Genomic DNA, 24,403 nt, shown 5'->3' with positions numbered 1-24,403 from the left:
GTAGAGTGTACTATGTTAGGCTAGTCAGGAGTTGTCAGTGTTCAGTTTCAGAGCATTTTTACTGTACAAGTACTGGGGACAGTACAGAAGAAGAGTATTAGCAACTTTTTCCCCATGATTGATTACACTGGTCTACAAGCAAAATCCCTAACGGATAAAAGAATTGAGATTTTACTGAATTTAGGTCACTAAAATGTGTCAATTGGCTATAGTTTTTGAGATACAGTATCTGGCCAAAATGATAAAATCAAAGCAATGTATGTGAACTGGGTATTACTGTATACAGTGCTGCTCAAAAGTTTGTGAACCCCCTCAACATTTTGGAATTTTCTATTATTTCAACCTGATTTCCTAATCAATCAATTCAGTAGTTTTTTTTTGTTTTTTTAACAGTTGTGTTGTCGAGACTAAATTAAAAAGAGTTTTCATCAACTGATGTAGGTGCAAAATTGAACTGTTTGGTCACAACCAAAACCGCCATGTCTGGCGAAAAGTCAACACTGCATACCACCAAAAGAACCTTCTCCCAACAGTGAAGCATGGAGGTGGGAATGTCAAGATCTGGGCTTGCTTTTCATCCTCAGGACCTAGACAACTCCACATAGTCCAGGGAATCATGAATTCTGAGGAATATTGTCAAATCCTAGAACATAACCTGACGCCATCTGTTTTGAAGTTAAAGCTTGGCAGAAGGTGGATCATGCAACATGATAATGATCCAAAGCATTCCAGCAATACAACCAAGGAATGGCTGAAAAAGAAGAAGATTTGTGTTCTGGACTGGCCCAGTCAAAGTCCTGACCTAAATCCCATTGAAATGCTGTGGCGGGACCTGAAGCGAGCAGTTCATGCCAGACGCCCATCAAACCTCTCTCAACTGACTGCGTTCTGCAAGGAAGAATGGGCAAAAATCCCCCAAAGTAGATGTGAGAGGCTGATTAGTCACTACAGAAACCGTTTGGTTGAGGTAATCTCTGCAAAAGGAGGCGCAATATCCTATTAACTGAAGGGGTTCACATACTTTTGCACACATGATATCTGAGTTTTTCTTAAATCAACCACTTTTGTTAAATAAAGAATGACAATATAACTATTTCTTTTGTTTCAGTCCATTATTTGGAATGTCAGTATTGTGGATTTGGGTATAACTTAACATTTAATAAGGTTATTTTAGTTTTTTTTTACAAAAAATCTGACCATCGCTGTGGGGTTCACAAACTTTCGAGCAGCACTGTATAAGACTGCCCTGATTATAAGACGACCCCCTCTTTTTCAAGACTCAAGTTTGAAAAAAGACTTTGAACACCAAATTAATTTTTATACAGAAAATAATTACAGTACATCTGAAACAAATGATTATAACTATATTTGAGAGAAAAAGCATGTTGTTTTGCCTCATTCAAATCTTCTGAATATTTATCTGAACATTTAAATATGTAAACTAAAGTGCAATCACATTTGTAAATGAATGACTTCTGTTTTTTTAAATATAAATAAACCAATCTATTGTGATAAAACAACAAAATTGCAATAACTGCATTAACCATCAAAGTGAGGTCTGACTAACTGTAGTCTTGAAACAAATCAATAAGGAAAAACATTGCAATAAAATAATGCAAACTAGTTAAACTTGAGAGTAGCTGAGATCTGTCATGACAGAACATTACTCCTCAAGTTAAGCATTCGCTTCAATGATATCTGGCGCCATCTAGCGTTGTGAAGGGGTATAATGTCTAGACCCCGAATATAAGACGACTCCCACTTTTTCAGCCTTATTTCAATGCAAAAAAACACCGTCTTATATTTGGGCCGATACGGTAAATAAAATGAAAATAGTTATTTTTAGGTAAACATATCTACCTAAAAAAAGTGTACCATTTCAGAACATAATTGTGTAGGCCAGAGCTCTGACATGATTTTCTATGTATTGCATAAATCCTAGTGTCTTGGAAGTGGACAAAATGCATTAATGTATACACATTTTTATAAGCGGTGGCACACACTGATATATCAAATGTAAAACTCATATAATTACAACAAATGCATCTTTGTAAACAAAGTTTAACATTAAATATCTTGAACACTTTAGCCAACAGCACTAAAAACTTTATTTTCCGTTCCATGTCACCACTACAGCAAGTAAGATTTAGCCATTTTTATCTCGATAATTAAAGCTGTTAGTGAATGATCATCTTTCCATGCCATGACACAAATTCAATTTTAGACCAGTCTCCCACTTGTCTTTTCTTTCTAAAGTTTTAGAAAAAGTTGTTTTTATTCAATTGCAAACTTTCTTAGAGGCAAACTCCACCCTTGACAAGTTCCAGTCAGGCTTCAGGTCCAGACACAGCACTGAGTCAGCATTGTTAAAAGTACATAACGACATTGCCTTATCTGTGGATAATGGAAACCCAGCTCTCCTTGTTTACTAGACCTCACAGCAGCATTCGATACAGTCGACCATACAGACCTTGTATCTCGTTTAGAACATTTCATAGGTATCTGTGGTAACGCTCTAAAATGGTTTAAATCGTACCTACAACATAGAACATTCTCTGTAATGATTGGGGAATTTTCCTCCTCACAAACTTCTCTGTCTTGCGGGGTACCGCAAGGCTCTATTTTAGGGCCTGTTCTTTTTGCGCTTTATTGCCTACCTTTAGGATCAATTGTGAAAAAACATAATATTGCTTTTCATTTTTATGCTGACGACCTGGAGCTTTATCTGCCCCTGAGACCCAACGAAAAAACTGCTCTTGCTAAATTGATGGAGTGCATATCTGATGTGAAGCAGTGGCTTGCACAAAACTTCTTACATCTTAAGGAGAGCAAAACTGAATTTATTACTTTTGGTACACCTTCAATGATGAATGCCCTTGAGCCCAACTCTGGCGCTCCGGTTGACATTTTAAAGACGCACGTTAAAAATCTCGGCGTGATATTCGATAGCAGGCTAACTGTTGAAGAGCAGATTAGTTCTGTTGTAAGAGCAAGTTTTTTCCAGCTCGGTCTCTTGGCCAAAGTGAAGCCTTTTCTTAATCGCCACGACCTTGAAAAAGCAATTCACGCATTTATAAGCTCAAGGCTGGACTACTGCAATGCACTTAATGTTGGCCTCCCCAAGTCCTCAATTTCGCATCTGCAACTTATTCAAAATGCCGCTGCTTGATTTTTAACAGGTACTCTTAGACGTGAGCATATTACCCCTGTGCTATCATCACTCCACTGGCTTCCAGTCCATTTTAGAATTGATTTCAAACTTTTACTGTTTGTTTTTAATTCTATTAATTAGAGGTGTGCAAAATTTCCGATTCTTAGATTATTCGCGATTCGGCCGTGGAAGATTCAAGAACGATTCACAAACATCCAAATTCCGATTATTGAAATATGCCAAGTAAAGCGGAAGTACAACACACTCAGCGCGCCGCGCGGTCCTCGGGACGGAACGGAGCGGGAGTAGCTAAACGTCATGCTTCTCATTAACCGGCCCCTCGGGTAATGCCAACGCTCAACTCACGGCTCTAGCTCAACTCATGCCACGAGATAAAAAAAACACAACAACATACCTGACTGCTGCCGAAAAGCTGCTACAAGTACAGCTACATAATGTTACGGTAGATATCATTTATATAGGACTAGATGCATTATAGACTCTGTAGCGATAGCAGCACATCTGCAAAAAGCTAGATGCGGGCGTTAGTAAACGGCCGCCATCTTAAAGCAGTAAACTTCCCTGCAATGCTGTTGTAGCGAACCTTCCAAGCAAACCTAATTAACTTTTTATGTAAAATACTCCTAAATCGGTAAAATATTGACTTGAATCTATCTTTAAAATAGTTTTAAAACTTTCACATGTCAAAAGTAGACAAAAGGGAAATTATGGAATAACGGGAGCAATTTTAACAACTTTAACGGTTGATTCACAACATTAAATAAATTGAATGTAGTTTAAAGCTGCTGATACAGAATGGGGACTGGAGTTTTTTAATTTAATGTTATTTTTGTATATTTGTTTACTGCTATATGTTAACTTGATACTGAAATAGTAGTTTGGTTTAGCCTGAGAGTATTTTTGAACAATTTTGGAACTAATGTACAAAACTTAAAAAAATTAAAAAAAAAAAAAGGAGGGGGGTGCATCAATAATCGTTTTATAATCGAGTCGGAGCCTCTGAATCGTAATCGAATCGTTAGGTGCCCAAAGATTCCCAGCTCTACTATTAATGGCCATGCTCCATCTTATTTATCGGAAATTTTAACCTTCTGTACCTCTGGCAGGACTCTTCGTTCGACCGGCCAGCTTCTTTTACATGTTCTGAGGTCGAAACTTAAACAGTGGGGAGACAGATCTTTTGCGGTTGCTGCCCCTAGGCTGTGGAATAGCCTTCCCCCTGAAATCCGCACACTACGGATCTAGGTCTTTTTTAGTCTCGGTTAAAAACACACCTTTTCTGACTCGCCTTTTATCCAGATTAGGATAGCCTGGTTTTATTTGCTTTAGGGTTTTTAATGTTTTTGGCTTTTATCAGTTTTATTGTTTTATTTGCTGGACTTCTATTGCGGTGAGCTGTTTTTGTTTCATTTGTTTTTTCTTAATGTCATTGTATAATACTTTCCTGCCTTTTATTTATTTTGAGTCATGTTTTGTTGTAAAGCACTTTGAGGGCCTTTCAGGTTTTGTAAAGGGCTATATAAATAAATTAGAGAAGCATGACATGATTTTTCAAAGGGTGCCAATACTTTTGTCCGGCCCATTTTTGAAGTTTTGTGTAAAATGATAGTGATTTAATTTTTTTCCCATTCTCTTTTGTTTTTTTCATTGCAAGCAAAATAAATGAAGACATTACTACCAAAGCATTTGGCGGAAAACACTCAAGTGACTAGAGGTTCCGCTCTGAGACCTCCAATTTGGCCAACTTTCAAAATTGTCCGATATGCATGTGTGATACATCATTGGAAAACTTAAAATCTCAATTTTCTGGGGGAAGAAAATTTTTCAACAGTAGGGCATTTTTTAGAAAAAATGTTTTTTAAACAGCAAAGCTCTATCTGGAGGTGAGAGCACGCGAGAGCAGCATTACAGACGCCATGACTTTAACGAGATATCATCGCGTACTTACCCTGTTTTGATCCAAAAACTCCATGTAGCATGTATCACTGAGTGTCAAGACACAGCTGTGAATGGCCATAGCTGGATTTTGTGGGGATTTTATGGGTGAAACATGGTAATATAACAAGGGTCACGATGCAGAAATTGCAGACATCAAGGAGTCGTCGAGATTTTCTTTTTCATATATTTACCCTTTTAAACATTTTTTTTTCCAACTTTGTTTGGATCGATTATTTATCATCAAACATATCGGAGAAAATGCGACGGTAACAAAAATACAATTAAGCAATAGTTATAAGGTAGATATCCATGACTTTTTTACAGACGCCATTTTTTTCATTGTGACATAATTTGTGTAAAAGATGTGAGTGAATAATTTTATAAAGTCTATTTTTAAAAAAAAAAATTTTAAACGAAATATGAGACATCAATTAATGATTCTAAGCTAAGAACGACAGACATTTTCAATAATAGATATAATTAATTACCTTTGTTTTACGGCTGGGTTGAAACAAAAGCGGTTGCGCGACGTCTGTAAACTGGGGATTTCAGGGTAAAACGGACAATTTAAAAATAGTTTGGGGGCTTAATGCGCCATGAATCTGCTCTGGCAGCATATAGACATATTGTTCTTTCAAACACAACAGTTGCTTTGGCTTAAAATACAGCAGTTTCTTTTAAAGAGGAGTGCAAGAGCAGAAACTACTTTTTCAGTCTTGTCTGTGTTTTCCGCCATTTGTAAACGCTATCATTTTCTGGGAGAAATTGAGTATTATCTGACAGAATTGCAGGGCTGCTAACACTTTTGACCAGCACTGTACTTTACTTACTTACTTCATATCGATTTGGTCAGTAAATATTTTACTCTTTTATAAACTGTCACTATAAAAAAAAGTAAAATATTGTAGCGACTGGTATTTATCTGTGGATGATCGGTACTTGTGGCAACCATGACTGAGAGTAGTGATTGCTGTTGTTATGGCATGTGTGTTGTTGTCATGTGTGTTGTCTGTTCAATATACTGTAATGTCATGTTTCTTTGAGCCGTGTTGTGTATGGTGCACAAGAACAGCAAGTGTTAAAAACAAACTCCAGTCTGTCATTCTTCTCGACGTTGCTTGCCACATTATGGTTAGTTATGGTTAATAAGGTTATAGTACTGATTGTTCATTTCACACCAAGCATCAACAATGAGCACCACTAAAGCTAACTAAGGGATCACTTCAGTACTGGAAGGTCACATTAAATAAGTTACTGTAATCTAATTCATTCAAGTTATTTTGAGTACTGCAAACTTAAAATAAATTGCTCTAATCTAATTTATTCATGTCAATTTGAATACTGCAAACTCAAAATACCCAATTTAATATAATACAATTATTAAGTTTGAGTTCTTAAAGCTTAACATGATTAAGTAAATTGCATCTAATTCATATAAGTAACATAAATTAGATTTTTTAAGGCATCAGTTTGCATTTTTTAAAATTTTAAGTAAAGTCAATTGATCATATTTTACAACGTAGTTCCTGCGTTTGATTAAATGTTTTTTTTCCCCATGCTTTGGTCGCTTGATGAGATTATTTTTAAAGAATGTACTGAGCTCTGTACTCGTTTTTTATACTGTCAGCGCTGAGAAATTGTCACAGTACTCTCTGAGTCGTTGCTGATTATCTATTTTTTTAAATTTTTTTTATTGTTGAACTCAACTTACTACAATAATAGGTCAGCAAATATGTAAGCACCATACAATTAAACATTTGTAATTTTATCTTTGGTGCAATGTCACATAACTTTTGGATGCGGTCAAAGACCTAAAAATGTCTAGTTAGCTCCCTCCACCCCCAACTTCCATTATGTTTTTTTTTTCTTTTCATATTCAACTCTAGCTTTTTTCCTCATCAAACCAAACACTGGACTGATGTTGTTAGAAATCTGTGCTAGTCTAGTCTACACAATGCAGTGTTGATTGTCAGGAAGCATTGCGGTGGAGAGGTGCTGGTGGGAGGGGTGACTTCACAAGCCTCCTGTGACATCAAGTTTATGATAGTTCCAGTCAGTGAACTCTCTGCAGCAAAGAAAATACACTCTAAGCTTTATACATAAATGAGCCTTGTTTTCCCTTCACCTGGCCACACGCAAACACACACATATTAATGTTTGATCGCATCTGTGAATAATTAATGTATCTTTATTTGTCCCTCCGGTGTCCTACAGTCCTCTCTGTTTCTCCTTCGCAGTCACCCCCCTCCTCCTGCTTTCTCACTCTCATAAATCCTGTTTTTATGTTTGTCCCTCCCTCAGGACGCAGCTGCTGCGCTTTGGCCCTCCTGATTGGATGGAGAGAGAAAAGCAGACTACCAGCATGGACGTGGTCTATCTAGATTTCGCATAATACTCGGCCACTAGTGAGTAAAGCAAATGTTTAAGTCTTTTAACACAAAAACATTTTCTTGTGAAACATTGGCCACTGAAACGACTAAATGAAAGGTACACCACAATAGATAAACAGCAGCAGCAGCAGGATGAATACATCATGTACATTCAGTTTTGAACACTGAGGTACTACATAAATGTTGAGACATCTTCTTTTTGGTTTATTATTTATCTGAAATCAAACAAAATTTGCTCAGCTAAGCTCACATGTCAATTTTAGTTTCCATTTAACCAGTTTTAATAAGTTAAAGGTATTCAAATCAACAAATTGACAAGGGTGCTCGCATTTTCGCACCGGTGTAATTTTGTTTTGATGCATATTACACATATTCAGTTAGTTAAATAAACTTTGTTTCACCTCCGAAGGTTTTGGGGATAGAAAAATGCACTTTATAATCCAAACACCTAATGGTTTATAAATGAAAACACCATAATTTTCAGACTATAAACTGCTACTTTTTTCCCCTAATTTTGAATCCTAAGCTAAGTTCTTGATTTATTTGAGTTAAAGGGTAACTCTTTATTCGACAGTGGTGTCATAAGACTGTCATAATTATGACATGACGCTTTGACGGGCAGTAATGAATGCTTATGACAGATGTCATTAAGTGTCATCCGGCAAATTGTGTCACTAACTCTATTTATGTCCAGTCCGGATCTTTTACATCCATCCAAAAATGAGTTCATTTGCCAGATGACACTTAATGACATCTGTCATAAACATTCATTAATGCCAATGACAGGGTCATGTCATCATTATGATGGTCCTATGACAGTCTTATGATGCCGCTGTAAAATAAGGTGTTACATTCATTCATTCATTCATTTTCCATGCCGCTTATTCCTCACGAGGGTCGCGGAGGTGCTGGAGCCTATCCCAGCTAACTTCGGGCAGTAGGCAGGGGACACCCTGAATTGGTTGCCAGCCAATCGCAGGGCACAAGGAGACACACAACCATTCACGCACACACTCACACCTATGGACAATTTAGAGTGTTCAGTCAGCCTACCATGCATGTTTTTGGGATGTGGGAGGAAACCGGAGTTCCCGGAGGAAAGCCACGCAGGCACGGGGAGAACATGCAAACTCCACACAGGAAGGCCGAAGCCCAGGATTGAACCCTTGATCTCAGAACTGTGAGGCAGACGTGCTAACCACTCAGCCACCGTGCCGCCAAGGTGTTACATATTAAAGCAAATTATCAATACCTTGATATGGCAATCACTAGGATATTCTGCAAAACAACTAAAAACAGAAAAATAAGCTCTTTTCATCCCTCTGCTGTGAATTGGAACGAGTTTGTCGATAGTAGATGTCCAATTCGTTTGAGCTGGGAGGGTGGCAGCAAATGAATATTAGTTAATTGGCTGCCATCCCTAACACTTTAAACGAATTTTAGGTCTGTGGCGGGCAATGGCAACCATTGAGTTTAATTTGGGCACATTTCGGGCCATTTGCTGTTGACTTTTAGCCACTTCCTGTTGATTTTAGGGAATTTATGGGTCACTGCCGGTTTATTTTGGGTTGCAGAACAGGAAGTGACCCAAGAATCTCCCCAAATAAAAAGGCAATGACTCAAACTCAACAGAAAGTGAAATTTAAATGCCCTAAAATGAACAAAAACTGACCTGTAAGCATCCAACGATATATTGATTCTTGGCTGGAGCATATCAATAACCTTTTGGGGTACAAAGTATCACAATATATGACCATTTCGATATTTTGTCAAACCCCTAATAAAGATGACTGTCTTATGACAGTCTTATGATGCTGCTGTCAAATAAAGTCTTACTGGTTAATATCTTTTGGCGTAAATGTCCCATAATACAGCTACGGCGTATAGTCTGGTGCAGCTTATCTATAAATAATAGTAAACACTGTTTTTGTGTCAGATTTGGTCAGTGCACCTTATTATCCGAAAATGACAGTAATGGAAATGGCAGGGGAGCCCAAACTTTTTCATACCACTATGTAATTTGAGCATATTTGCTAAATCTTGCTAAAAGTGTAATAATGACAGCTGTTTGTGTATGTGCCTCTCACTTTTTAAGACACTAAAAGTAATTGGTGAATTGGCTGCTTAACTGTTCCTAAGTTGAGTGGGTATGTATGGGTGCCAACAAAAGTGGTTCCTTGTACTTACTGATGAGGTTTTTGCTGACAAAAGCACTAGGATGGATTCTCAAAAGCTTTCTTAAAGCTTTCTAGTGCTGTACTAGTTAGTGCATGTTGACAGAATGTCAGAATGCTCAAACATCAACAACAGAATAGAAATCCTATGGATAGCATGCTAGCAGACTGCAAACATCCGCATCTAATTAGGTTCTACTTTCATTATTAAGCCTTTTCTGTCACTTAAAAAAAAAAAAAAAGATTTGTGTCAAAAATATGGTCTGCTATCATTTTAAAGTCACTTGCTGTTGAATTTCATAGCACCTTGAAGTATTTCAGCCAATGTATGTTAATTTTCAGCTAAATGCTTAAGGACTCATTGGGCTGTGCTGTACAACAAAAATGGACTATGATCTTCAGTATATTGCAAAAGCAACCAAATTTTCAAGGAAAAGTAGTTGAATATTGAATCCTTTTGAGACAGTTTTACTTGCTAAAGACAAAACTATATGGAAAATAGCCAAAGAACAATGTGTTCAAGATTTCTGTCTGGAATTGACTGTAAATAATCTTCAACCTGTATACTTAAAAAAAGTAGAGGTTTGATGATTATGTTAATCTGCCCCATTCCTGTTGGTCCTTTAAAAGTGGGAGGCTTATACAGTACATACTAGAGGTGGGAATCTTGGGGCACCTAACGATTCCATTACGATTCAGGGGCTACGATTCGATTATAAATCGATTATTGATTGATTGAAAGTTGTTAAAATTGCTCCCGTTAATCCATAATTTCCCTTCTGTCTACTTTTGGCATGTGAAAGTTTTAAAACTGTTTCATCATTTAAAGATGGATTCAAGGCAATATTTTGCCGATTTAGGAATATTTTAGATAAAAAGTTAATTAGGTTTGCTACAACAGAGCCTTCCAGAGAAGTCTACTGCTTTAAGATGGCGGTTGTTTACCAACGCCGGCAAGTCTGTCATTTCGCATCTCGTTCCCTATACATGTTTTAACGGCGCCGTCATCTGTCATTTTTTCACATATAGTTCTATATATATGCGATAGCTACCGTAGCATTATGTGGCCGTATGTTTGTAGCAACTAGCAACTGGGCGTTGTTTGTAGCGGCTGTGGCCATAGTCAAGTATTATTGTTTTTTGTTTATCTAGCGGCATGAGTTGAACATGATATTTACTCTCGGTCTGTTCCTTAATGCATCCCAAGACCGCACTGACTGTGTTTTATTTCCGCTTTACCTGGTAAAATTAAATACTCTGAATTTGGATGTTTGTGAATCGTTCTCGAATCTTTCACGGCCGAATCACGAATAATCTAAGAATCGGAAGTTTCGCACGCCTCTGGTACATACATCTGCAAACTGTTATAATTCTTTTACTGTTCACCTGATTTGGATATCTACAATTTTAGTGCATCTATTTTTTTTCATGTAATTTTCAATCTGTTATGTTGTTTGGTGCCAAATTTAAGAAAATTGTGTCAATGTCCCAATATTTTTTTTTTTTTTACCTTGTTGTTCCTCTATTTTTCACACTGCTAACTTGACTCCTTAATTTGACTACGGCCTCATTGAAGAAGTGAATACAGGCATGTGTAGCGTAACCGGAAGTCCAGTATCATGATCGCACCACCATCCTGTTCATCATCCGCCATTGAATTGACTTGAAAGCAGCTACCGAACTCAACATTAAGTCAGTTTGGATTTTTAAGAAGCTTTAAGGGAGCATTTTCTACTTGCGAATGAAGTTGGAAGGAATTGAACTGTGTTGTTTCCTCCGCAGGGAGGGCCCAAAAAACAATTTCAGTAAGTCACAAGTTATTTTTTTTTTCTTTCTAAAGAAGGCCTTTTACCATTTTACAAAAGCCATATCAGATTCATGCCAGTAGAGTACTCATGCAAATACATGTACAAAAGAAAAGAGAGGACAGAAAAAGAAGGTTGTGCAGCTCTCCTGTTAGGCCTGAAAATTTGGGGGCCTCTGGGGTGCTCAGGAACCATCTCTTTTGCAACCCAGTCATGTCTCGAGCCTCTGAGTGAGTGTGTGGTCCACATGTGTATGCGGGTTTTTGTGCTTCAGAGGAGTATCAAAACCTATCTTGTGATCCACAAGTAATCCATAACCACTTTCTCTGCCATTATATGGTCACAAATTAACTAATAATGTCCGAGTAGCTAACATAACTCAAAATGCTTACAAATCAAGGGCGTAGTTTTGGTCTCAACATTGGTAGGGATGATATAACAGCATAACCTGCATGTAGACCTTTTGCTGGGGACGGGACATAAAACACATTATTGAACGAGGGTCAGGTCTACATTTCTTACGAATATGAACCTCATTAATTGATAGGCTGAATGGTCAATGCAAAATAAATCTGTATTGACTTCTACTAACTTCCATGTGTATTGGTTCAGGTGATACACAGTTTGATTCAAACTTTTGTTTTTAAAAACAATTAAATAAACATTTTGAAAACGTTTTGGGATTTTTTTTTTTTTTTTTTAGCAAATTTAAATTGCAATATTTGAATGTAAATTATATAAACATACATAAAACTTGTTAATAATGTCTTAACTATCCAGAATGCAAAAATAAACATTTGTATGAAGACCATTCAAAATTGTCTAAATAAATAGATTAAGTATAACTGAAAAAACGTCTTAGGGAATGACAAAAATAAATGACAATGGAGCCTTCCCTCAGGTAAAACACGACTGCTTTCGTCCACAAGCACAGCCAAACTAAAAAAAAACAAACAAAAAAACAAAACAAAACGCATAGATAAAATAAAAATGAAATTTGGGGACAAGGGGGGGAAAACCTCGGTTCACTACATTACTCACAGTTTAATTAACATTAACAGTAGAAAACACTTATACACTCCTCTCTGAGCAGCTTCCTACTTGAGTTTTGCTGGTTAGTAAGTTCACACAGTTCAATGTTATGCTAACTCTGATGCAGGTTGGACTTTCAGTAGCAAAATTAGTGGTCTGTTCCCCATCTCCACAACATTGATGTCTTTTTACATTACTTCCTTAAAACTTCTAATATCCCTCTTCTTCAAAGGGGGTAGAGGTGCGTCACGTTGCCAAAATGTCTGTGTCAGGGCGGTGTGCGTGTGTGTGTGTGTGGGAGGGAGTCTAGTCATCAGCCAATCAAATGTGCGTTTAGGGGGGGGGGGCGTGGACTGGCACATTCAGTAAACGTAAGTAAGTCTGAACATACAGTACTGTGCAAAAGTTTTAGGCAGGACACCTGCGGACACCGGCGCACTGTGGGCCTGCCGGACCGGCCAGAGTGGCGGGCTCCGTCGGAAGACGGCTACTTGTCAACTATCGGTCTCCTTGCCGGTGTTTAGCCTTAGAATGAGTTTACCACCGGCTTTGGGCTGCATTCCTAAACAACCAGACTCCGAGAAGGCCGCAGCATCTCTCTATTGTCACAAGCCCCATTTTATAGCTTAGTTTATGTGTGTTTAGCTGTAGCATTCGCGCTAGCAGCAGCCTCGTATTCGTTCCAAAAATCTTTGTGATGCAGTTTTAAATGGCTGCTGGGTTAGTGGTGTTGAATGAAAACTCTTTCTTTCTGCCTCGAGGAACTTCTGCAGTGCATGTTTTGCAGATGGCGAGAGCGACGTTTGTTTACCACACGGAAAACAACCAACGTTAGTGAGATCCGCCATAACATTGCCTCAACTCTGTTGTGTAACTCCGCCTCCTCTATGACGCCATACTCCTCAACCCCTGCCCCCTCAGCGGCTTCAAAGAGAGGAGGGGTTGAGGAGGCGGCAGTGGAGAAGTGGACAAAACAGCTTTGTGTGCGCACATTTGGAGGCTAAATCAAATATATAATTATTGGATTGCATTATCGGTTGAATTTTTGTTTATCTGGATTATCTGTGTGACGTCATAATTGCCATTATCGGCCGATAATTATCGGTAATCGATATTATCGTGCATCTTTAGTTTGGTACTTAAAGTTAACTATGATCGACAGGTTTGTAGCTTTGATCTGGCAATGGACGCCTCAGTAGCTCTACGGTCAAATCCACAAATGTGTTAATCATGGTTAAACTTGGTACACAGTCTGATGTGTGCTGTGGCAACTCATCCTTTGTGTAAGATGTCTGTTTTCGGCAGTGTGAGTGTCGAAGCAAAAAACTTTTTTTTTTTAATTATAGGATCGGGACTCTGTATTGGTAGATTCTCAAAATCAGGTGACTTAGACTCAGAGTCGGGTGCAAAAATATGCGATTGGGACATCCCCAGTATTCATATAATACAGTTTAATCCAGGGTAAGGGGGTTTATCTGTGAAAGAATAAGATACAGTATATGAAGCTATAAAAGGCATCCAGGAAGCCATGTAGCTGCATAATCACTGCTTTTATGAAGAAAAAAACCAACAACAACAACAAAAAAAACAATCGCACGTCCTGCGATGGGACTACTGCGATTGCGCACATTGCAACAGCGATGTTCAAACTGTATATTGTGCAGGCCTTGTCACACATCAGAAATTGTGCACATGATGCAAACAATCACTAAGGTCACTTTGACATTTTAAATGCAGTATTAAGAGCCTGCTGTGCCTTCTCCAGCTGTCAAGAGGTTTCGCACAAATGAATTTGGTCTCTGAGGGCACCCCGAGACTTAAGGAGATTCTTCACATTCTTTTACTGATCATTTCTTTTTCGTTTTTTCCCCCTTGGTGGTGTTCAGATGTGCAGCTGAGTGTGCTGAACCCTGAACCGTGACCAGCGCTGCCCTATGACTGACCTCCTGTCAGGTAGGCAAGACAGAAACACACACAGATGGATACTGGCACACATGGGTTCACACATGCTGTGTTTGTATTTGGGATTTAAATGAAATGAAAACCTCCAGGCTCACACCCCCACTGCTCAATGCTTAAGTACACAGATAACGATTCAGCTTGAGGGTATAGGGGAAAAGTAAATCAAGTTACTGTGATTGAGAATGGGGAAAAAAGTAAATGGTTTTAAAGAAAAACAAAACAAAAAATATTCATTCATTCATTCATTTTTCCATGCCGCTTATTCCTCACGAGGGTCGCGGAGGTGCTGGAGCCTATCCCAGCTAACTTCGGGCAGTAGGCAGGGGACACCCTGAATTGGTTGCCAGCCAATCGCAGGGCACAAGCAGACACACAATATACTTGTATATTCCTCACAATGGACAGCTGCGCCAATAGGTTCGGCACTATTTTCAGTTCATCTTGATTAAATAAATCAAAATATTTCAATGCTGGATGGCTGACATGTAACACGCAGGGTTGATTTCTCAGTGGCTATTAGGGGTGCAACGGTTCAGTTAGCCCACGGTTCGGTTTGAACCTCTGTTTTGGGATCACGGTTTCAGTTCGGTTTCGGTTTGTGTTTTGCTTTTTAAAAAAAAACAAAAAAAAACAACTGCCTTTATTTTGCTTTTAAAAAAATGAAATAAACACTTAAAATGTAAACATTTTCGACTGTTAAAATGCCTCTTAGCTCTTTGGCTAGTGTAGTGACTGACTACTGAAATACACACACAGTAGTAAAAAAGTTACTAGGCAAAGTAACTGGTGTTACCTTTCATGTTTTTTTTTTTCATCCCCCCCCCCCCCAAAAAAAAAAACAACCCATAGTAACCTTTGTTATGTTTGGAGGTCATTTAATGTTGTGAATCAACCATTAAAGTTAATAAAATTGCTCCCGTTTTTGCATTAGTTCCCTTCTGTCTACTTTCGACATGTGAAAATTTTAAAACTGTTTCATCCTTTAAAGATAGACTCAAGTCAAGATTTTGACGATTTAGGAGTATTTTAGAAAAAAAGTTGCTTAGGTTCGCTAGGAAGGTTTATTACAACAGAGCCTTCCTTAGAAATTTACTGCTCTAAAATGGCGGCTGTTTACTAACGCTACCGAGTCTGTCATTTCCCATGTAGTTCTATATGCATGAGGTATCTAGGCGCAGATTGTAGGCTGTCGGCTACAGTCAGGAATTATTGGATCCACCTAGCCTAGCATCGCGTTTGCTACAGCGTCTCAACAAACACTCTTCCCTTGCCGTGTTTCTTACTTTTCTCGCGTCATTCAACCAACATATTAACGCACATTGTCTCGTTGCCGAAACGGTGACCAAATCCGAATGGATGAAAAAAAAAACCCGTAATGCACGAAAAACGTGCAGATTTTGAACGTAACGTACGGCGTACACATTTAAAAATCAGTGCTAACTTGTACAAATTACGACGAGACCGTACAACTTGACAGGTATGAATTATAGTGGACCGTCACAGTTAGGTAGTAGCACTCTGTAGCACGGGACGTCCAACTATCAGTGGTCAGGGCGAAACTATGTGCTTTAGCGAAATCATCTTCGATGGCTTTGCGTGCCATTTCATATTGTCGGGGATTACGTTGTTGTAGAAATATGTCAGCGAGGGAACAATGTAACGCGGGTCAAGCGTTGCAAATAATTTAACGAAGCCCGCCGTGTGTTTTGTCTGGTGTCATCTTCGGGGTTGTCCTGCTCTGGGAAAGTGATATCTGTGGGTGATGCCGGCTGAGGTGCCGGAGTCATGTTATAAAAGTGTTGCCATCAGCATGGGGAACAAGCGCTGAGCGATGCTTGCAAATGTTTTTTTTTTTCCCCCAATATTTTCTCTCCCTCCGCATTGTAGTCCACGGGGAAACCGAAATGTTGCCACACCGCAGATTTGAAAGAAGCCGGTGCTTCCTCAAAATTCGCTCTCTCCACTCCTCCGCTCGCCATAGCTATTTGTTTTCTTTCTTGTTTCACTTTCACTTCGCTCGTAAGCGAGAGAGGGCGTTACTCGGCTTCTATTACACAGGTGCTTGACAGGGATCCGACATTTACTGCGGGGCGGGAATTTCTCCACAGCGGTGCTTCACGTCACACACGGGCACACAGAGCTCGATCAATTCATTCCACAAGCGTTCAGAATACATTAATTGCAAAACCGAAAAGGCGCGGTTCATAAAGGCATATTGAACCGTACAGGGTGAACCATACGGTTCGGCTTTGAACCGCGAGCCGTTGCACTGCTAGTGGCTATATAATCATTCTTGATCATTCTTTTCCTAGTGAATACTCATCACTTCAGTAAGCGTAATTTTTTGTTAATTCAAACTGATTTCATGCAAAAGTTAAAGCAACAATAACAAGTTACATGTTTATGCTCTTACAGTATTGACTATACAGTATATCAATGATCACAAAAGATTATCCATATGAAGCGGTTTGCTTTAATTAATGAAGTTTTATGTCTGTTTTCATTTTGAGTTACCGGTATTTTATTTTGCAGGCCTCAGCAGTTGTTCCTACTGTAGTGTACTTTACTGCAGTGTATTTCTCATGCATTCCTGTGTTCATTTTTAACAATAGCTGCTGCAAACAAGTCTGTGAAATATTAGCAGGCTGGAGTTGTATTCGTTCTGACCTGTTTTGAAAAGCTTTCAGAGGGCATTTAAGCTACACAAAGTAGCTACAGTAAATAAATCCTGACGGTCTTAAATTATAATGTTCTGAACATGTCCCTGGTTGAGAAGACCTTTGCCGTCCAAGTCACTTCTTACATGACCTTGCAGATGTGATTTATTTAATTATTTTTAGTATTCAATTGGCAAATTCAATTGTGAGGATCCTGAAGACGTAGATGACGTCAAGATGGCCGTCAGTACAGGGCTTCGTAGGCTCTCAAAAGAATCTCTTTAGAACTACATAAAGTCATGAGGAATAATGAGTTACTTCGAATTATAAATCTTTTACTTTGTAGCTTTGATATGAAATATATCTTTGTGGCACCAGTTTTGGATTTTTTCCTGACACACCTTAAAATACAGTATTATTTTCTGAACCGAATTGTGTTGCAGCATGTCTGCGTTACTTTGGAATTTCTATAATAAGACCACTACTTTGTTGTGCATTACTCCCAACGCTGTTTATTTTCTTGTGGAGTCTCAAGTATTTATGGGTTTTAAAACAGCTACTGTTCCACATTACTCGTCCCAGCAGTTTTACGAACTTAGCGACCCCTTAAATTTGATCGGCAACACCTAGTGCAAGAGATTTCTACACTATTCCCCGCAGTATTCGGCGGATTTATTACCTCTGCCAAGGAGGTTATGTTTCCATTGAGTTTATTTATTAGTTAGTGTGCAACTTCTTGCCTAGAGTTTTTGTTACAATACATCACCCTGGAATGTGTTAATGAATAGGTGATTTTCCAATAACAACAAGACTTTATATTTGGAGGTTTAGTTTGGATGAAAATGAGAGGGTCTCACACAAGAAGACCCACTCCCCCATATTTTTATTTTCCTTGTGATTACTGAACTCACGCTCTGCTGTATACTTTGTTGCCACTTAGGGAAACCAGATGACAAGAATATACTCACTGAGAATTCTCTGCATGAGATAAAGCAGTGGTTCTGAAACATTTTACAGCAAGTAATAACATCACGGCCAACATTAACTTATTAATGGCTGTTAACGCCACTTGCAGCAAATGGTCGCTGCTAGCCCTCCTGGTAAAATGGATTGGACATCTAGTGCCACCAATGGCACTGAAACAAGAGCGTTCACTATTATTCCTCCCTGTTCAAACAAATTGTACATTGACATCAATTGCAGCCAATAAGTGAAAATAGGTTGGTGTCGTAAGCCAAAATATTTGAGGAAAAAAGGCAGTCATTTTTATTTTCCTAAGCCACAGTGTGAACACTGTGCTTGGATTTTGGGGGGAAACTTGTTTTTTTAATTAAGGATTGAGTTAAAATATATTAATCTAAGAATTTCTTCTTAAATATTTGAAAAGAAACTGATCTAAAACTTTGTCTAAATTGTTTAATAGAACTGAACTGTGTTTAAAATAATGCACTGTCCTGGATTGAAAAAAAATCTATAGCTTGAGCTTGTACCGCACTTCAACAACCAATGGGATAAGTAATCAGGAAGTTTGTTCAACATCTGGGGTGTACTTGACTTAGTTTTCCACTACTGCTTATTGTTGGTAACTTACACACAAATACAGTGGTATCACATTTCTGCATAAAATCCCCATCAAATGTGATCTGATCTTTGTCAAAATCACACAGATGTAAAAACAGTGTCTGAATGTCTGCTTTGACTAAAATCACCCAAGCATTTATAGGTTTTCATATGTTAATGAGGATAGCATGCAAACAACGACAGAAGGGGGAAAAAATAAGTAAGTGAACCCTCTTAGACAGCAATTGAAACCAATTTTTACGAAACAATTTAAGTCAGGTGTGTGCCCAATAGCTGGTGAGTGGTTTAACGCTGCCCTGCCCACTATAAAACACACACCTGGTAAGAATTGTCTTGATGAGAAGCATTGTCTGATGTGCATCATGGCTCGGTCAAAGAAGCTGTCTGAAGACCTGCGATCAAGGATTGTTAATTTTATAAAGCTGGGATAGGATACAAAACTATCTGTAAAAGTCTGGATGTTCATCAGTCGACAGTCAGAGAAGTTGTCTACAAATGGAGAGAGTTTGGCACTGTTGCTTTTCTCCCAAGTAGTGTCCGTCCACCAAAGATGACGCTAATAGTTCAGCGCAGAATACTCAGAGAGGTTAAAAAGAACCCTAGAGTGTATGGCTAAAGACTTACAGAAATCACTGGCACAGTCCAATATCTCTGTGCACACATCAACTATATGTAAAACAATGGCCAAGAATCGTGTTCATGGGAGGACTCCATGGAGGAAGCCACTGCTGTTTGAAAAAACATTGTTGCTTGTTTAATGTTCGCAAAAGGCACTTGGACACTCCACAGAAGTCTTGGCAAAATATTTTGTGGACTGAAGAAACCAAACTTGAATTGTTTGGGTGTAACACACAATGTCATGTGTGGAGGAGAAATTAAACATCTCACCAACATCAACACCGCATCCCCACCGTGACGCATGGTGGAGGGAGCATCATGATTTGGGGCTGTTTTGCTTCCTCAGGACCTGGACAACTTGCAGTCATTAATGGAAGAATGAATTCAAAAGTTTTTCAGGATGTATTTCTGGAAAACCTGAAGTTGTCTGTCAGACAGTTGAAGCTAAAAAGAGGAGGGATACTGCAACAAGACAATGATCCAAAACACAGAAGTAAATCAACTTCAGAATGGTTTCAGAAGAACAAAATACACGTTCTGGAGTGAGCAAGTCAACACCATTGAACCCTATTGAGGTGCTGTGGTTTGACCTTAAGACGGCGATTCATGCTAGACACCCCAGGAATCTGACTGAACTACAGCAGTAGAACTTGCAGCCAAGATTAGTCCTTATCGATGTGCCTGACTGATCTGCAGCTACAGGAAGCGTCTGGTTGAAGTTATTGCTGCCAAAGAGGGGGCACAAAATAGTAAATATGATGGTTCACTTACTTATTTTTCCCCCTTCTGTCATTGTTTGCATACTGTCCTCATTAAAATATGAAAACCTATAAATGTTTGGGTGGTTTTAGTTAAAGCAGACACTGTTTTTTCATTTGTTTGATTTTGACAAAGAACAGATCACATTTGATGGTGATTTGCAGGAATGTGAGAAATTCCAAAAGGTTCAGATACTTTTCATACCACTGTAATTCAGGAAGTAAAATGACTACCACTCTTCCAACCCAAATTGTTATACTGCGCTCATAGTTCCGAATAGATAAATGTAAGTTAAAGCTCCAGCCAGATTCAAGGAAACAACTGTCTTCTAGCACATTTGTAATTTGCATCCTTTCTCTTTCAGTGGCTCTGTCTGACTGCCATGATGATGTCAGTAGATGTGACCAATCGCAATGGCCCCTCTGCCAAGCCTCCCACTTCCCTTAGCCTGCGCTCGTCCCACAACCAGCTCCTCAGCAGTGATGTCATCAAACAGGGCTCTTCCACACCTCCCAAGTGTCGCAAAAAGTATGCGCTCACAAATATCCAGACTGCCATGGGCCTCGGAGAAGCAGGGCCACCGTCATCATCCTCTTCATCACCTCCACCATTATTGAGCCCCAACAACCCCAAACTGGCGAAGAACGGGGTCAACCAGCTCCGTAAAGCTGGACAGGATCACAATAAAAATACAACAGAGATTGAGTGCAATTCAGAAAGCATAACGGATGATCTGAGTATTAACACACCTGAGGAGTTTGAAGGCCGCACTGAGGATGACCCTGAGAAGTGCCCAAATGGTAACACTCTTCCAGAGTTGGACCCCAGGTCAGAAACAGAAAATGACTGTAATGTCAACACTGCAGTGGATCTCAAATTGAATGGCAACTCTGACTTGAACATTGAAGTGGAGCAGAGCGACGACATCAGCATCTTGTCTGAGAAGGAACTTAAGTCTCTAATGAAGGCTGAGGATGATGAGGCGGCAGAGGAACATCAAAATGAGGAGAAGAAACCATTATTGTTGATTAAGAGTGAGTCTCCAGTGAATACAACTCCAGAGATTATCTCTGACCACCACTCCAAGGGGTCCCCTGCGCCCCCTCCACCATTCCATCCCAGACATGCCAGCCCAGAGGACACACCTCTACTCTCGGCAGCCTCCTGCTCCTCTTCTTCCTCATCCTCCCCAGAGACTAAAAAAGACAGAAGGACCGGTGCAAAGACAGACTGCGCTCTGAACCGTATCCAGAATTTAAACCCGAGCGATGAAGAGTTGAGTTGGACCACGTTATCCCAGGAGAGCAACTCCCCTGAAGAGACAGGTACACAACTACACACATACCTTTTCATGTACCGTATTTTTCAGACTATAAGTCGCACTGGAGTATAAGTCACATTTTGGGGGGAAATTTACTTGATAAAATCCAACACATAGAACAGATATGTCATCTTGAAAGGCAATTTGATATAAAAATACAATAGAGAACAACATGCTGAATAAGTGTAAAGTATGATGCTACATGATGCAAGAACAACGAAATGCGAATATACTGTCCTCACCAGGACGCTATGGCTCGGTCCTGGCTATACAGTGAGCTAAACTCCCAAATGACGAGGCTGGACGTCCGTATACTGGACTGTCTCAGGAAATTAGAATACACAATATTCTAATTTCCTGAGACAGTCAGTCTCAAAAAATTAGAATATTGTGTATTCTAATTTTCTGAGACAGTCCAGTAATTTGCTGAATCAATTTCGTCCTCGATACCAAACAGGTTCGCATCAACGTAAATAAATGATAATTATGTGCTACTACAGCAATGACACAAACGGTTAACATGCGTTCGCTAGCATTAGCTCATCATTCAAACAACCACACAACTGGCTCTAAGTGTCCGATCACGGGTGGAAAACACACAACAACAGAAAAGATGATATACACAGGCGTTACCTCTGTAGAGATGTTTTACAAGAATAAACACTGAACGTAGGTTCACAGCCGTGTCTCTCTCTCGCCCACTCGCTCAGAGACGCTGCGTAGCTGTCAGTCTTCTTCTGGCGTGTGAGTGCTCTTCTTCGTGTGAACAAGTGCGAATGCGCCCCCACTTGGGCGTGAAAGCGCCACAAACTAAAAGCATGCATTTCAATATAAAAAAAGTCAATAATACAATTGAACACACATTTCCAAAGGCAGAACGCGACCTTGGCCAAAGCTATTAAGAGTTATTCAGATAACTATAGCATAAAGAACATGCTAACAAGTTTACCAAACCATCAGTGTCTCTCCAAAACACCAAAATAAAATGTGAAATGATATCATAATGTGTTAATAATTTCACACATAAGTCGCTCCTGTGTATAAGGTGCACCCCCAGCCAAACTATGAAAAAAAAACAAAGAAACTGCGACTTATAGTCTGAAAAATATGGTAGACTGCTTTCACTTTCCCTTTTTCCCAGCAACCATTTATGGGGACTTTACTAGTACACTTAAGCCCAACTTGGTACATTGCTGTAACAGAATAACAAACACTCCAGCCTGCAGAAAATCCCCCAGAATCCCTATGGGACAGCAAGTTCTTCCATAGCCTCATGGGTGATTAGCAGGTCATGTTGCTGTGTACGTTAGATTTTGTGTGTTTGTGGTGGTGGGGGGTGGCCATAGTTTAAATCTATGGCAGCCTTGATCTCGCTAGTGTTTTTTCTTATTTGCCTCATGCTTTTTTGTCAAATGTTCCAATGGGACAGAGCGTATGGGTACTCAAGTGTACACTTTTGATATCTAAGTCCACTTACTTTGAATGGTAGCTAATTAAAGAGCCCTGATTGATAGGTACTTAGCAGCGTCTGATTTTGAACCTGACCGACTTGAATGCATCCATTGAATAAATTCATTTTAAAGTTTTAATAAAACTCTGATCCTATTGTAAAATCCGCAATCCACTAATTTGCCAAACTTCTCAAAAGCATTGCATTAATTTTACATGCAAATCTAAATTATAATGATTTCTAATCAATTACACTTGATATTGTTATTGATCAATATATTGACTGATTAGGATGCCCTTCTAATCTGTAGAATTAATAAGGATGATGATTGAAATTTTTTACTGGTCAACGTCAGTTTCTAGTCTATTGGTTTCTTCTAAGGTCAGTCCAGTCATGTGTCCGCCAGCGTTGCGTAAAAATCTTGACATTAATGTCAGCTTTGCCTTTGAAAGCCTCACCTTGTTGTCAGTCTCATCCATATACTTCTGAATGGCCTGAATGCAGCAGTACCCCAGGCATCCAGTCTTTCTGAATTATGAGGCCAACTAGCAGTTTAATTTCTCCCAAAATACCTCTCATCTTACCCTCTGGTGCCTCAGCCGATTTTGTGAACAGCAAAATCTTGTGATGCCACGCAGTGCTGAGTTACTGCTTCTAACAAGACCTCATGTTCTGTGTTGTCCATCTTAAAACACAATAATGAATGACTAGTGAATTTTGCTTACAAGTGATTTTGTACTCATTGTTTCAGTAAAACAATAAAATCCTACCAGTTTCAATACTATTGACTTTTAAGACCCTGTAAAGTGAAAATTAAGCTTAGCGTTGCTTGCAATCTTGCCTAGTAAGAATGAATAAAACTGAACGACTATATAAAATAAACAAGTTTAAAAACCATGAACAATGTAGCCAATCGTGAAAGATTCACACAGTTCTCAAGCGCTGTGGACGTGTTCACGAAATGTGCTGACCCGCTCAACTGTCAATTGTCAGTGAAATACATTTACGATTAGCTGTAAAAAGTGTCTTTCTCTACAACATGTTTTGGGTTTGAAAATATAGCCTCAGGTGGCTGGAATACAGCTATCTCTTGGTATATCGCGGTTCACTTATTGCAGTAAAAATATGTTTTACAGTACAGTACCACTGCATTTCTCTGCTACGCATCATCAGCTAATTGAATAAAGCCTAGTGCACATGAGTTTAAGTCCATAATAGGGGAATTTAAGGTATATGCAGGTTACCCAAACATTTGCATGCAATTGTATCGTGTCAGGCCAGGGAATGGCAACCCTAAATGAACCAAACTCCTACATGTACTTGAACATGCATCACACTCATATGCGGAGTTTAAAGGAGGGAGGGGGTCGGTGGGGGGGCGAATAGTATCATTGCATGTAATTGACTTCCCTATATATGATTTTAAAATTAAGTTTTCTGGTGGAATATTGTTTATAAAAGTTGTAAAGCAATAAAACAAACGACAAAAAAAGGAATGAAATGAACAAAAAAAGATATTTTTATAAGGGGTCAAAATAATTTTT

The 24,403-nt window shown here is 39.0% G+C and overlaps 1 protein-coding gene across 4 annotated transcripts in view; it reads left to right on the top strand.

Annotated features, from left to right (window-relative positions):
- The window catches only part of apbb2b (amyloid beta (A4) precursor protein-binding, family B, member 2b), a 118,407-nt gene that overhangs the window by 23,121 nt on the left and 70,883 nt on the right, over positions 1-24,403 (top strand). For 3 of the 4 annotated variants that reach the window (XM_057844480.1, XM_057844481.1, XM_057844478.1), the window contains exons 2-4: positions 7,412-7,515; positions 14,398-14,464; positions 20,453-21,413. In XM_057844480.1, the coding sequence (XP_057700463.1) occupies positions 20,471-21,413 (943 nt within the window). In that variant the 5' untranslated portion in view covers positions 7,412-7,515; positions 14,398-14,464; positions 20,453-20,470. Of the gene's footprint in view, positions 1-7,411; positions 7,519-14,389; positions 14,465-20,452; positions 21,414-24,403 lie in introns of all 4 variants that reach the window. The other variant, XM_057844479.1, reaches the window with a different exon arrangement.

The sequence above is a fragment of the Corythoichthys intestinalis genome, chromosome 8, assembly GCF_030265065.1.
Source record: "Corythoichthys intestinalis isolate RoL2023-P3 chromosome 8, ASM3026506v1, whole genome shotgun sequence".
Lineage (NCBI taxonomy): Eukaryota > Metazoa > Chordata > Actinopteri > Syngnathiformes > Syngnathidae > Corythoichthys > Corythoichthys intestinalis.
The sequence above is the reverse complement of the archived record's forward strand: the minus strand, read 5'-3'. Positions and strand labels throughout refer to the sequence as shown.